This window comes from Protopterus annectens, chromosome 13.part0 (assembly GCF_019279795.1).
Source record: "Protopterus annectens isolate FY-2018-M chromosome 13.part0, PAN1.0, whole genome shotgun sequence".
Lineage (NCBI taxonomy): Eukaryota > Metazoa > Chordata > Ceratodontiformes > Protopteridae > Protopterus > Protopterus annectens.
In genome coordinates, this window is record NC_056747.1 from 462,128,100 (window position 1) to 462,143,322 (window position 15,223).

Sequence of the window (15,223 nt, forward strand, 5' to 3'; positions counted from 1 at the left end):
TATGAGCAAGAGATGCGTACAATATTAATTTAAATAAGGCATTGAATAAGTAGTGATTAATCAGGGTTATTACAGGGACAAAGCCAGTGCTCTTTAAAATACTGTTTGAGGCCTTTTTCGAAGAGACTTAAAGAAGGTTCGAGGGTGAGGTTAGATGGAAGTGAATTCCAAGTTTTACCAATGATGTTGGCAAACAGGGAGTCGCCGGCTGAGTTAATGGCTTTGTGGGTTTGGACCAACAGTTTATTGGATGATCATAGCTGCCTTAAATTACTGTATGGCTTTATGATATTTCTGAGTGCCGGAGTATTTTCAGGGTGGTATAGAATTTTGTGTGCTACTATAAGCTGGTTGAACAGAAGTAGGCTAGGCAGTTCTAGCCACCCAAGAAGACTGAGGTTTTGACAGTGATGTGTCCTATATGTTGAGCCTATGGCAAATCTGGCAATATGGTTGTAACAGTGAGAGAGCCTCCTAAGTTCTGTTTTGCTCAAATTGGAGAGTATTGGGGAGGCATATAGATGGGCAGAGAGTAGGTGTGACTGGGCGACTGCAGTCCTAACTAATGGAGTTAGAAAAGGTGAGCTTCTATATAATGAGCCAAGCTTCCTATTAATGTTTTTTATAGTTTTATTGATATGCAGATCAAATTTGAGATTATTGTCCACTATTACTCCTAAAAGCTTAGTATGGTCATCTGGAGAGCTAGAGGTACCATTGTTGGATGTTATGGAGAAGGAAAATGAGGTGGATCTACTGGTGGGAGTAAAGAGGAGCAGTTTAGTTTTGTTGGAATTTAACAACAGACGGTCATTAGAGAGCCAATTTTCAACTGTGTGAAATGTGTTTTGTGTTAAGGTTTGCAGGTCTAAATGGGGAGGAGGCCATACAGATCAGGGTAGAATTGACTGCATATTGAATGCAAGTTGCATCAGGGATAGCAGTATCAAGATTGTTGATGAAGACAGAAAAGAGTAGAAGACCTAGAATAGAGCCCTGAGGGGCACCAAGGGTGAGGGGTAGCAGGGTGGACAGTTTGCCCTGCCATAATACAGCCTGTTGTCTGCCATTCAGATAGGATAAGAACCACTGAATAGCATGGCAGTCTAGGGAGATGGATTTTAGGAAATGGATGAGTAATTTATGGTTGACCATATTAAAGGCATTCGACGGGTCTAGAAAAAGGGCTGAAGATAGCCTGTTGTTGTTCCTATTTTGGAATATGGTATTTGTAAAAGAAAGGAGGGTGGAGGTGGTGCTGTGATGTGGCCTAAAGACATGCTGAGAGTTGGCAAGCAGACCGTTCTGAATGAGATAGTCCATAAGCTGCTTATAAACACACTTCTCCATTAATTTGGGTAGTGGTGAGAGAATGGCAATGGGTCTTTACTTGGACAGTTCTGTTGAACTTCCACCTTTGTGGAGTGGGATAACATGGCATATTTTCCAGATTGAAGGGATAGTTCCATCAGTTAGTGTTCTATTGATTAGGATAGAGATGGGGAATGCTATGGCATCGGCAGCTTTTTGTAGGTACTCTGCAGGAAGGAAGTCAGTGGAAAGGGCGGTTGGTTTTAGTTTTTTGATAAGGGATCGGATAAAAGTGGTAGAGGCAGGCTGGAAGTTAAAGGGGGGATGAGAAGTGGGTGTGTTAATGGTAGAGTTAGAGTGGGTGGGAGTAAGTTGGTTAGCTAAGGACTGAATAGTTTCAGTGAAAAAGTTATTAAAGGCAGTGGCAAAAGTTCTGGGGATTTGTGGGTATAGTTTGATGGGGTTGGGGTAGTAGACTGTCCTGGATGAAGAAGTCGGTTAATACTTGCCCAAAAGTTTTGGGGATTGTTTTGATGTTTTAATTGGAGATTCTGGTAGTAGTTTTTTTTTTTTTGTATAGCAAAATGAGTTTTTTTGTATCATTTCTAAGTTGACAATATCTCACTTGTTCGAGGGGGGCTTTAGTTGTTCGTCATTTGGTCCAGGCTATATTTCTAAGTTTGATTTTTATCTTAGTTTTTTTTGTGAGCCATGAAGCAGTATTAGATTTAGTCTTTATAGTATGTGCAGGAGCATGGGAGTCAAGGATGCTCAGGAATTTATTGTTAAAGAAAGTTAATGCTTCATCTAGTGGTAGATTTTTTAGGATTGTCCAGTTGACCGATTTAAGTTTGTTTGGGAAGTTAGTAGGATTGAAGTTTTTATTATTTCTTTAGTTTTATTATTTCTATTTCACATTTCAGTGTTTCTATCTACAAATTTAGTACCTGCTGCCCTTGAAGAATTAATTGCCTATGTTGCATTAAAAAAATGGTTAAGCTGATAATATTGCAATAGAGAATGAATGACAAACTGACAGCAGGTTCATAGTTACTGGGCATCTCATACAAAGTGTGTAGAACCCATATCCATCCTTAAAATGCACCAAATAATCAGCAATCAAAAGGGCACTGCAATATCAGCACACCATCTACACAGTGTGGGAGTAGAATCCACAGCCTTCTGCTCCAAAGGCATTTATGCTACTAATACTGCTTTCAAATTCTGCAGCACAGAGTGACTGCCATTTGCTAAACAGTTAGTTACAGCATTGAAAACAGACTTAGTATGAGCAAGACTAAACTTCTGTTCCTTTCCATGAAAATGAACTGAAACTCATAATTCCTTGGAAATGTATTTAAACAAGCTCACAATTCCTTCAGCAGTCTGGTAGTTGGTGTAGAGGATTTAGGCTCTTCTCTTCTGTAACCAAATTATAGAGTCAAGCCTGATCAAGTTAACTGATTAACTTGCAATTCCTCCTAACTCGGGCATTACATACCATACCTCCATACCTTTCAACGTCTTTGTATAACAGATCTGGGCAAAGCTTAAAATAATGGGGGGGGGGGGGGGGGGTGAAGGCCAAAAAATTAGGGACAGATTTTAAATATTGCCCTTATAAACTTAGAAAGTTGCTAGAATAACAGCATTTGTCTTAGCATGCATTTTGGGTGGCAACGGTGGTGTAGCAGTTAGCGTTGCTGCCTCACAGCAAGAGGTTCTCCGGTTCGATCCTCGGCTGGGGTGCCTTCTGTGCGGAGTCTGCATGTCCTCCCTGTGGTCCCGTGGGTTTCCTCCCACATCCCAAAGACATGCTGTAGGTGGACTGGACACTCTAAATTGGACCTATGCGTGAGTGCGTGCATGTGTGTGCCTTCTGTGGATGGTTGGGCGCCGGGCTGGCAACTCGACACCATAAAACTCCACTGCCAATCATGAGCGGACAGGTGATCCGCTGTGATGACCACTAACCGGGAAAAGCCGAAAGAAGAAGTCTTAGCATGCATTTTCTGAAGGAACTGATGTCTGAAACTCAAATATATGCCATTTTTTAGTTATTTTAATCCTCAGTTATTTGCCAGAAAACCACAAATTATATGAGGAATAGGCCAAAAAAATGAGGCATAAATCTGAACATTCTGCAAAAATCTGAACAGTGGAGAAATATACATATCTCTCGACCTCTTAGAGTAAGAAGTCTGGACAAAGTCTGAAATAAAGGCGATATTATGGCCCAAAAAGAGGGATAGATTTTAAATGTCACTCTTTTTTAACATAGAAAGTTGCTAGAATAACAGGATTTGTGTTTGCATTCATTTTCTCAAGGATATAAAGTCTGCAACTCATATATATTTTATTTATTTTGTTTATTTGACATTTGTTTACCTGGAAAGTCTGACTGGCCTGAGGAGAAATGCTGCACAATTATACAAAACATAAAAGACAAAAATAAGGTATGTAGAATTAAAAAAACAAAAAACAAATACAAATAATGATCTTATTACATATTTTTTAAAAAAGTGACAGAGAATGAGGCAAGCAATACAAGGTAATAAAATATAAGGTATACAGATTTCAAAAACAAGTACAGGTAATGATCTTATAGTTATTACATGTTTTTTTTAAGTGACACAAAGGTTGAGGCAAATGCCAAAGATATCCATAAGTTAGGTAGCACTACAATGTTTAAGCAAAGGCCTATTTACTTGGGAATGATCTGATGCTATCTGTGTCATTATTCCTCACAGGTGGGTCTAGGATCTAACCTTGGATCTGAACCAGACACTTTTGAGACAGATCCAGAGCTCAAGCTCCTTCTCTTCCCATAATCCCTTGCTACCGTCTAACCCCCAGATCACGTTTGCCACTAAATCCCTTCAGACATAGTCCAGGCTCAAGTGTACAAAATCATAGATAAGTGCTATTTTCTTGGCTTTATTTCTCTCTTTCTTCCTTTTTAGGGTACTATTGCTATCTTTAACATGCGCTCTTTCAGTTTAATTATAGTTCCTCCCCACCCTGTCAGAACCTAGTTGTTTGTTTAGGTAGGTTCTACCCTCCCCCCTTCAAGTGCGTGGAACTTTACACCTTTTTCTTTCACTAGTTCTTTTCTAACATAAAAAAAAGACAAATCTTGGTTCTTTTGACTGTGTGTGTGTTGTGTGGTGTTGTAGTTTTTTTTTTTTTTAGTATGGCTGAAAAGCCTGCAGGTTTTAAAAGATGCTCCTCATGTGGTCGGAAGATGCCATGCTCCGACTCACATGAGGAGAGTCTCTACTGTCTAAGGTCGGCATACCTGGAGGTTGAATGTGACATTTGTTCTGTATTCAACTCCAGGGCCCTTGTAGAGCACTGCAACAAGTTACTTCTCAAAGGCTTGGTGCATGGCAGTCCTCTGTCCTCAGACGCCCCTTTCAGGTCTTCGCAGGATCCGAAGAAGAGACCTCCTCCTACTCCTGGGGTGTCTTCTTCCTTGATTAAAGAAAAACTGAGGCTGTCAGATCACAGATTCCTAGATCCAAGGTCTGCCATTCCCAGGACTTCAGATCAGGCTCTTGGGTCCAAGACCTCATCACATCAGGGGCCTTCAGATCCAAGTAAAAGCAGGTCATCCCCAGATCCGACCAGTTTGTTGGATCCATCTTGTACAGCTCCCAGGTCTTCAGACCCTATAGGATTGTTAGATCCGACAGTAGCGTTGGATCTTAATGTTATAGAGGGTTCCCCTTCCGGATCCGAGACATCAGAGCCAATCTCCTTCTCGATGCCACAGAACATTGGAATCCAAGGCCAGATCCCCAGCAAGATCCAGCCATTCTTCAGCTTCTTCCAGATCTTCCAGAAGTCTCCTTCCCTTGGACATGGATTGGATGATGGATTCCTCAAAGCTCAAATCATGTTAGGCCTGCTGCCATCCCCACCCATGCAGTTAGGGGACCCTCCCCATCCACAGGTCTCCACTCTCCACTCTCCTCTTCCAACCCATGTCAGGACCCAGAGATTCGTAGTGAACGGCAGACGGTGTTGGGTATCCCCCCCTTCTCAACACTGTCAGGGTCTCTGACCGGCTGTGTTCCACAGCCCTTGGACCAGAGTGGGGCTCATCTCTGAGAGGTTGGTGCTGGTTTCCTGGGAGTGGGTTTAGGTCCGGATTTTTTGAACTGCTCCCTTCCCTTAGGGGCTTCAGTGCTGAACAGCTCAGGACCGATATCGTCCAGGGTCTTTGGCACTGTGTTTGGGTCCCTTTCCCCTTCCCAGGTGGCCCCAGCTGCCAGGGATGGGGGGCAGCTTTGTCCAGTCCATCAGCCTTCAGGGAGGTAGAGACGACCTTCTCCAGTTTGGTACTTACCTTTCCTTCTCAATGTCCACCCAGCCTTTCTCGGTATTGGGTACTGAGGTCTTGTCATCCATCCAGGGTCAGCCCTTTTATGAGTGCCTTCAGTTGGGCACTGCACCACTTAGGGTACTCATCTGAATCCTTCCCTGAGCCCACCGTGGAGGAACCTCCTCAGAACAGAATGTGTGAGAGGATAGTAAAAAGTATGAATGTTAGGTGTATGTTAAACTTCTAAAAGATATTATCTGTGGAGAAGTGAGGGTGAAAGGAGAACAGTTAGCTGAAGAATGTATAGGGTGAGTTAATAAGTTTAAATTGTGTTAAAGTTAGTTAGTCAGGGGTAAAGCATGGGCACATCCATCTGTTAGGTGAGTTTTGAGAGATTGTTTAAACTGAGCAGTGTTCATTGTAGCTGTAATGGCTAGAGCGAGTGTGTTCCAAATTTTTGCCATATATGTAGAAGAAAGTGACTGGCCAGAAGTATTATGGGTTTTGGTAGTTTGTAATAGAGATTTATTAGTAGAATGTAAGGTAAGTCAGGTTGTAGTATGTTCTGTAGGGCTATTTTTTTTTTCAGGGTGGCATAGCAGGTTATGGACCATTGTAAACTGTGTGTAGGATAAGAGATGCAGAAGTTCTAACCAGCTGAGTTGATTAAAAACTATACAGTGTTGGGCTCTACATGAAGAGCCTGTAGCGAATATGTCATTATTTAGTGACCAATCCTGCATGATTTACCATAAATCCACAAATTACACACATACATACACACAGTCAGTGGCACAACAGGTAGCACACTCCCCTTTGGTGCAGAAGGCTGTGGGTTTTATTCCCACACCAAGTAGATCAATTGCTGACACTGTAGTGTAGGGTAAGGGGATGCTGCATTCATGAATGTGCCATCTTTAGAATGAGATGTTAACTGAGGTCCTATTTGTCTGCGCTGGTGGTAGCTCAGGGGTTAGTATTAGGGTTAACATGTAATAATGAGATAGAGCAGGGGCCCCTACTCCTATCCCCGACCCTACACCTTACCTTAGAAAAACCCTTTCCATAGCTGTCCTACTGTACATGGCATTTACTGCATCATCCTCTTAAATAACCCTTACTCTAACCCTAACCCATGCATGCCTGATTGTCTCACAACACTAAATATATTATTTTGCCTAAACCTTGCTCCCTAACTTACTAACATTCACACACACAGCCTGTATTTATATACATTAAAACTATTTTTGCATGGATCAAACCGAACTATACCCTCATAACACTGCTATGTGTATATACTAAATCTTACACTGCTGTACCTAAGAGAAAAGGGAATTATCTGAGCTATAATAGTTTCAGAATTAGTACAAATTCCCATCTTAACTTATTTAAGTTTTACCAGATACAATAATTTCACTTACGGGCATCGAACATACAACTTTCTCTGTCAGCGAATGGCTAATTTATATTTTTTGTGCAAGTATGAAATGTGTTTACATCTGCATTAGTGTGCGTGCATACAATGCATGCATGGTCCTCCTTAAAGGAGAAGATGCTGCCATCAAGGATGTAAACACATTCCATACACATGAGCAGAATTTTTATTTTCAAAAAGCTTTTTCTTTTTTTTTTTCTGGCTTTAGGTTGTGTGGGTTAACAAAAAAGGGGGAGGCATGCTCCCCTGTGCCAAGTTCTAAATCCGCCACTGCACAGAATTGTCTACACATAGTAAGGCCTTATTAAGCTTAATTCTGTTGGCTGCTGAAAAAGCAATTGCTAAAAAATAGAAATCAAAATGTAAATCAACTGTATTTGAAATACTGAATATTGTAAAAGAGATAGAAAAACTTAAACATTTATCTTTAGAAAAGGAAAGCGCAAATTACATAGAAATAAATCAAAACTGTGATAATACACGCAGAATAATATTCAGAAGGAGGAGTAAGGTTTAAGAGACGGCAGGAATTTTTATGTAATGTTGGACTGAAAGACAGTTAGTTATAAGGAAAGAAAACTTGCAACAAATAGTGTGTGTAAATGGAAAAATGTTTATATGAGTTGTTTTCTTTTCTATTAATGTAAGTGTCCTATGTTTTAAGTGATATTTTAATAAAGGTATTTAAAAAAGAAAGCAAATCTTCTAGAGGTTTATGGCAGCTGAATGCTATTTGCTTAATTATCCCTTCTCTCTCTTTGAAGCACTGAATATTGTCAAAGAGACAGAAAAATTAATTAACCCTTCTCTCTCTTTGTGTCTTTCTCAGTGAAATAAATCGATTAGACCTTGGGTTGACAGTGGAGGTGTGGAACAAAGGCTTGATTTGGGACACAATGGTTGGAACAGTGTGGATCCCACTCAGGACTATACGACAGTCGAATGAGGCAAGTTGACTTATGACTGCCAATGCTCTGGATCCTTTTTTACTGACTTTATGTAATATATCAAACTTGAGGTTCATGAGTCCTGCACTATTTTGTATGTGTACCTTATGCCATTAAATGTCTCACTTGTATTCATTGTTGACAGTGTATGACAACAAAAATTTAAAAGAAATAAAATTTTCACCTTGCTCTCATCATTTCAAGCTGTTCAGCAAGACTGTGAGTCACAATACTGCTGACAGCTTGAAGATTGGTAGTAACAAAAAAATCTAGTCTTGAAGATGTAAAATTCGTAGAGCTATGACTGTGGCACTTTTAATAACAGTGTTGCTCTTTTATGATAAGTTATAGATTAGCCATGAACATCTCACCAGCACGTACAAACAGCATAAATAGAAAGTCATGTATACAAACAGTTTTGTATTTCAAAGATTACCCAAATTATACACTTTTCTTCAAGATTGTCTAGAAGTGTAGCTTTTATTTCTAGTTTTAAATGCTATCCTAAGGGGCTTATTAAAGAACCATAAACTGCACATAGTAAAACAGCTTGCAGATTCATGACTGACTTGGTTGCTGAGTATAGGTCACCATATTTCCAAGCACCGGGCACAGTCCCAGAAGTGGGAGCTAAGCAAAATGTCCCATAGTATGTCCGGAAGAGTACAAGTCATAAAAGAAGACTTTACTGTTGTTCCACTGTTTATGTAACTGGCATGTTGTTTATACATATTGTTCTTTAGAAGTAAATCTCCCATGACCTGTATGAACAATTTGTGATTTCTCCTGAAAAACTCTAACCTAAGTATATTGCAGCTCTTTAATATTAAAACGGTGTTGTCTACTAGAGCTTCATAGCACATCTAAAGAGCATTTAAGCTGCATAGCTTGCCTATTATTCACTTATTCCATACTATGTGGGTGTATCAGTCTGCCTTGAGTAGTCTTCTGGCCTTGATTCTGTAAGATACATTAATCAACACTCTAGTTACTTTGATCCTTGGTTATGTACACAAGACAGTGGCACACTATTGTCCCTTGCTGCCCCATAGTCATAGAAAAGATTAGTTTATAAATGTTTAACGCTGGATTGTCTGCCTTCCTTTAGACAGTATATGAATGGGGTCTATATTAAAAGACCGAAGAGGTGTTTCAGCGAACACCTCTTGGTCGACACGTAATGAGCAAACGCACTAAAGTGCGAACACTCAAAACAGCGGTTTCTTTCCCTGGGAAAGAACCGTCTAGCACAAACACACACACACGCACACACACACACACACACACACACACACACACACACACACACACACACACACTTTAAAACATAACAACATGGGGGGCTTTGCCCCCCACACCCCCCACCCCACCTAACTAAATATACCAACACCGAGATCGCACTACAGTGAGGAAAGGGGCAAACACATAGGGATGGCCAAGCGATTTCTTTCCCAGGGAAAGAAATCGCTGTTTTGAGCATTCGCGCTTTAGTGCGTTCACTCATTACGTGCCGACCAAGAGGTGTTTGCTGAAACACCTCTTCAGTCTTTTAATATGGACACTATAAATGAAGGGATCTGGAGGGAGTCTGGTGTAGTTGATGTGGGGCAATGTCAAAGAAAATACTTCAGGTGGTAGAATATGGAAATATCAGAAAAAGTCTGACAGAATTCACAAAATACATAAAATCAAAGCTACAGAAAGTTGATGAAAAGAACTTATTTAATAAAACACTAAATAATAAAGTAACTGCTTTCTTGTAGTTGTCAGAATATCTATGACTTCACCAGACTGCTAACAAAATGTACACAAACTACTTCTCATATAGTTTATAGCATATTACGTAACAAATGACCCCTTCTCTTCCAAGAAAGGTTTTACACATGCTTCAAAGGCTTATTGTCTTCTATTATACAATGACTCCCTATTACTATTTGAAAACTTGCACGCTGATTGGCCCAGCCCAACCAGCGTGCCCGTTGTAAATCTCACAATATACCAATGGAAAAAGGTCCGGTCGCCCAGACTTTTTTCCGTTGGTAAGTGCCCCAAAACCTTTTTTTTTTTACAATTAAAAAAAAAAAAAAAGAGAGAGAGAAAACGGAGCAATGGAGACTTTCTTTTCTCCATTGCTTCCATTTCAAAGCATTGATGTACTGGGTATGCATGGGAACACAAGTCCCATACGCATGCGCAGTACATCAAAACAAAGAAGCAGTATACCACAACCGGCAGAACAGTAATCCGCCATTATACAGACATTATTTAAGAAAAGTATTTTTTCTTAAATAATGTCATTGTAGAATAGCAATAACCGACTCTGTGGTTGTGGTATATTGAAAATTTACCCACAGGTTGCCTTTGTTTAATCACGAGGGCAAACAGCCACACCAACCATGGGTAAATCTTCAATATACCACACCACGTTGTTGGTTATTACTTTAGTACATGTTTACAAATGTTCATATTGGTTGATGGTTGGCTTGCGCTTTTCTTTGCTGGGCAGATAGATCCCTTTTAAGGAAAAGAAAAATTCAATTTTCTTAAATGTTGTTAAGGTTTTATTACTTTTCTCTTCAGTAAAGTTGTTTTAAAGATAGGAGTGCTGTTATTTAACAGAATATCTGTAGACTGTAACTTTCTTTTAAATTGAGCACTTGTTTCTTTCTATCAGTTTAAAAGTAGTGTAAACTAACAGAAAGCATATTTTTTTTGTGGAGAAATTGTATCTATTTTTCAATTGTGGGGCTACCATAGTGTTTTAAATTGCTTTTTACTGTTTTTTTCTGTTAAAAAAGTCATTTTTGCTGACTGGTAGTTTTACTGGCATTTGCTGCTTGTCTTCCCCTTCTTCCAGCCACAAAAAAGAAAAAGTTAAGCAAACAACCTTTGCTACCACAGCAGGATAGCAAGTTGCCTCAGTCGCAGGTGGGTGCCTCTGCTCTGGCCATTTCTCACACAACAGACCACTGATCTTTTACCCTGTATCTTCTGTGGCCATTTGTTGCACATCAGACTACCCATCTTTTACCCTGGATCCCTCTAGGGTAGCACTCACAATCACTGTGGATCGGGGGATAGCCATGTCCATTGTGGCTGTTGGATTCTCTTCAGTGGGCAAGGGAGACCACTCTTGTCAGTCCTGGGAGAAGGAACAGAGAAGTTTTTCCCTGTTGTGTCAGAATACTGTGCCCATCCCTGAGGAAGCAGCTGCTGCCATTAGTAACAAGATGGGCCCCGATTTTTCTGTGAAAATGAAATAGAAAACCAAACACGTATCTACCCCTCCTCAAATTTCTTTGGCTAGGAGTAGCTTACTGGGACTGGCTCAGGCGTTAATTCAAGCTATTTAGCCTTCTTGTAAAGTAGTTTCTGCTAAAAGAAAGGGAGGTTCCTCTTTTCCTGAAGAGCTTCAAGATTCTGAATCTGAACAGGAAGATGAAGGGATGGAATCAGATTTAGACTCATAAGAGAGATCAGTTTCTGATTCTCCCTGTGGGGAGGGTATCTTTCGTTGAAACTATTTTTAGAATGTCAATGTCACAATGTTTTCAGTGGGAGAACACTGCTGTTTCTTAGTCCCTCAGAAAATACTATGAGTTGTTACAGAAGGATTTTCCAGAACATACACCCATTCCTCCTGCCCTGTCTGCTTTAGAGGAAGTGTGTCTTGCTGCCTGCAGTTTTCCTGATTATCAGCCAACTGTCCCCAAAAAGCCAGCTAAAATGTGTAAAGTTCCTCAGTCTATTAAATTTTTATAAACTATTCCCAAACTTGACTCTATATAGCTACAACCTTAGTTAATTCCACTGTTGCTAAGCAGTGTGTTAATTCCAACCCTACTCTTTCTAATAAGGATGGAAAAATTATTCATAGGTATGAAAAAGTGTATTCTATAGCAAATGTCATTTTCAGAATTTTGAGTTGTCAGGCTCATGTTAAAGTTTGCTCTGACAAATTATGAAAGTATGAGAAATGTTTTATCTACAATTTCTTCTTGTGAAGAAAATCTGCTTTAAATAACTTAGTTTCTTCTCTTGCACAAGTCACTACGCATTGTTTTCAGTGTGTGTATGACTGTTGATTCTTCTTCCAGGGTTATGTAGAAAGAGGTTTACATTGGCTGTATTTTCAGAACCTCCCAAATGATGTAAAAATGAGATTTTAAATTCTTTCTTGGACAGAGATCTCACTTTTGTTCCTCTACTGCAGAGGTGCTCAAAGAGTGTGATAAACGGGGCAATCTGATCATAGGAAGTTACTAGGCTAATGGCCCTATGGCCCTTACAAGCCTAGCCAAGTTCTTACCCTTATTTCCATGATCAGCACCTATTGCCCTTGTCCAAGAGGGAGACAGGTGGAACCCTCAGAGTGAATTTACGGTCACACATCCAATCATCCAGATTGTGTTCGAAGAGAGCCAATGAGGTGCTCTGTTTGACATAAAGTGGGAGTCTGTTCCAAAGATGTGGTAACCTCTGGGAGACAAATCCGTCCCTCTAGCAGGTTTTATTAATGGCACATACCAGGTTAAGGTCTTTAGAGTGAGTAACCCGTGTACCATTTGACATATGGATATGCAGCATTTCCAGTAAAGCAGGGTCAAAGATTGCATTGTATGCAAGGCACAGATAACCTCTGAGTAGTCTGTATGAAACAGAATAAAGTGACAGTGATTTCAGATGATCCATATAGGACAGATGCTGACCTTGAATTTTCCTTGTGAGAAACCTTTGTGGTTTTAACAATTGCTGCAGGTGCTTAGAAAGGTACATGCCAAAAGGGGCGTTGTACTCAAATTATTGGCCTGATGAGAGAAGAATGCAGGCAGGTTCTAACTTCTTTTTTTTCTGGAGGCAATGCCCATACCTATGAGATGAGCAACATACAATGTCCTTCTTACCACTGTGGAGACATGGTGGCCAGAGGTAAGGTTGCTGTCATATGTGTTCACAGGTCTGTCATCACTGAGTGCATACTTAGGGTGTTGCTACTGATGTGAGAGTTAGCAGGAACATCACTTTTACCAAAAGGAATGATAAACTCAATGCAAAAATATGTATTAAGGCCATGAATTTGGCAGCAATCATTTGTTTGTGTAAGACCTTCTTGTAGGATATTGACATTATTTGGAGATTCTGTGACCACTCCCAGTTTGCAGTCATTAACAAACTTTGTCAGCCAGAGACCTTTAGGTTTTGCTTGTACTTTGGAGAAATAGATTCCAAACAATAGAGGTCCCAGAGCTGATCCCTGTGGAATACCACTGATTACAGGTCTGCTGTTGAAGGTGGATTCCCCTATTTTGACTATATGAGTTCTATCAGTGAGCCAGTTAGCAGCCCATCTAATGATATAAGGGTTGATGCCCAGTTGGGTGAGTTTGTCAATGACGCCTGAGTGGAGGATAGTGTCAAATGCCTTGGCTAAGTCCAGGTAGGCTATATGCACAGATTCCCCCTCATCCAGGGCCTTGGTGACTGTCTTGAAGAAGTCCACCAGGTTTAACAGGCATGATCTCCCTTTGACAAATCCAAACTGAGTAAGGTCAAGTGTTTGGAGATTACCTATATCTTTGTTGATAAGGTTCATGATGATTCACTCCATAGCCTTGCAGATAAGGCTAGTCAGACTAATAGGTCTATAGTTCCTGGGATCAGTGGAAGCACCACATTTGTGCAAGGGAATAATGGTGGCTGTTTACCATTCAGCTGGTATGAAGACTGTGCTTAGAGTATTATAGAAAAGAGTACTCAGTGGTGTTGCTAATTCATATTGGAGCCCATTTAGGACACAGCCTGGGATGTTATCAGGTCCCATATATGCTGTGTTTTTAGCCTTAGAGAGGGTATTTATGACCTGCTCTTTAGAGATACAAGGTAGAGGACAGGTGGTAGGGATGTCATGGAGTATGTGGGCCGGGGACAAGGGAGTGAAGTTTTCACCGAACCTGTTGGCCAACAAGTTAGCTATGTCCACAAGCTCAGTATATGTGGTTTCATTAACTACCAGTTCTGCACAAATCTGGGCTTTTCCTTTGAGGTCACGGATGTAACTATAGAATGCATTGTGGTTGTCCTTTGTTGAGGAAGCTGATTTGGACTCATATTTTGCTTTGGAGGATTTCACAAGAAGTCTTATTTGCTGAGGAGGGAGTGTTTCTAGTTGAGGAAGGCTTTCTCCTTCTTAGACAGCAATTTATTCCTCTTATTGTAAAGCCTGTTAATGACAGTTATCCACCAGGCAGGTTTGCTGTTTCTTGAGGAGCTTGTTTTGGTCCTATCAGGTATAGCCAAGTCAAAGCAGTTATACAGGTGTCTGTATAAAGCATTGGGGTAGAGCTCAGCGTAGTTGCCAGTTCCATCTGAGGGAGGAGGTGCATTGAAGCTATGTATACCATCCCGTAAGAAGTTATAATCTGCTTTGGAGAAGTTTTTTAATTTAGTTGCTGCTGGTCGGGGGAAGGGGGTTAGGTGTGATAGTTATTTTGAATGAGACCGATTTGTGGTCCAATCTCACCAGGGAAGACCTGACAGTGGGGGTGCTACAGTGGTTTCCCCCATATTGGTGAGCACCAGATCCAGGATGTTGGTACCCCTTGTGAGGATGTCAACAAGCTGGTCTAGGGTCTAGGGCATTGGAGTTAATGAAGTCAAGGAACTTTTGGGCAAGTGAGTTTGAGCACGAATAATTTACCCAGTCAATGGATGGGTAGTTAAAGTCACCCAAAACTATGGTGTTTAGATGTAGCTTGGTAGACTTAAGTAGATCCAAATAGGCAGAGTGGTTGTCCTGATTCATAGAGGGGGTCCTGTGGCTGGCAATGACTTGAATAGGTGTCCTACCAACAGTTAATTGCATCTGAAGTGTCTCCAGAGAGTCATACTGTTTAATCAATATGGAGGTGTATTTATCTTTAATGAATATTGATACACTGCCTCCTTTAGTTTTCACACCTTCAGTTCGAGATATTACTGTGTGGAAGGAGGTGTAACAGTGTAACCCGGTATGGCTGGGGTGCTGTCAATAGCCTTGAACCAGGTCTCTGTGACTATACAGCTGTCTGTGTCTTTCAAGGTGAGGACGGCTTCCAGTGAGTTCAGTTTCATGTTGAGACTCCTAAGATTTAGCAGCATAACCTTGAGGTTAATTTTAGATGGAGTTTTTATGTTGGGAATTTTGCCCTTGAGACATTGCCTAAA

At 40.6% G+C, this 15,223-nt stretch overlaps 1 protein-coding gene across 1 annotated transcript in view; it reads left to right on the plus strand.

Annotated features, from left to right (window-relative positions):
• Positions 1-15,223, plus strand: part of UNC13A (unc-13 homolog A) — a 5,702,976-nt gene that overhangs the window by 1,906,418 nt on the left and 3,781,335 nt on the right. Inside the window, exon 4 of the mRNA XM_044054109.1 lies at positions 7,903-8,020. Coding sequence (XP_043910044.1) covers positions 7,903-8,020 — 118 coding nt within the window. The remainder of the gene's footprint in view (positions 1-7,902; positions 8,021-15,223) is intronic.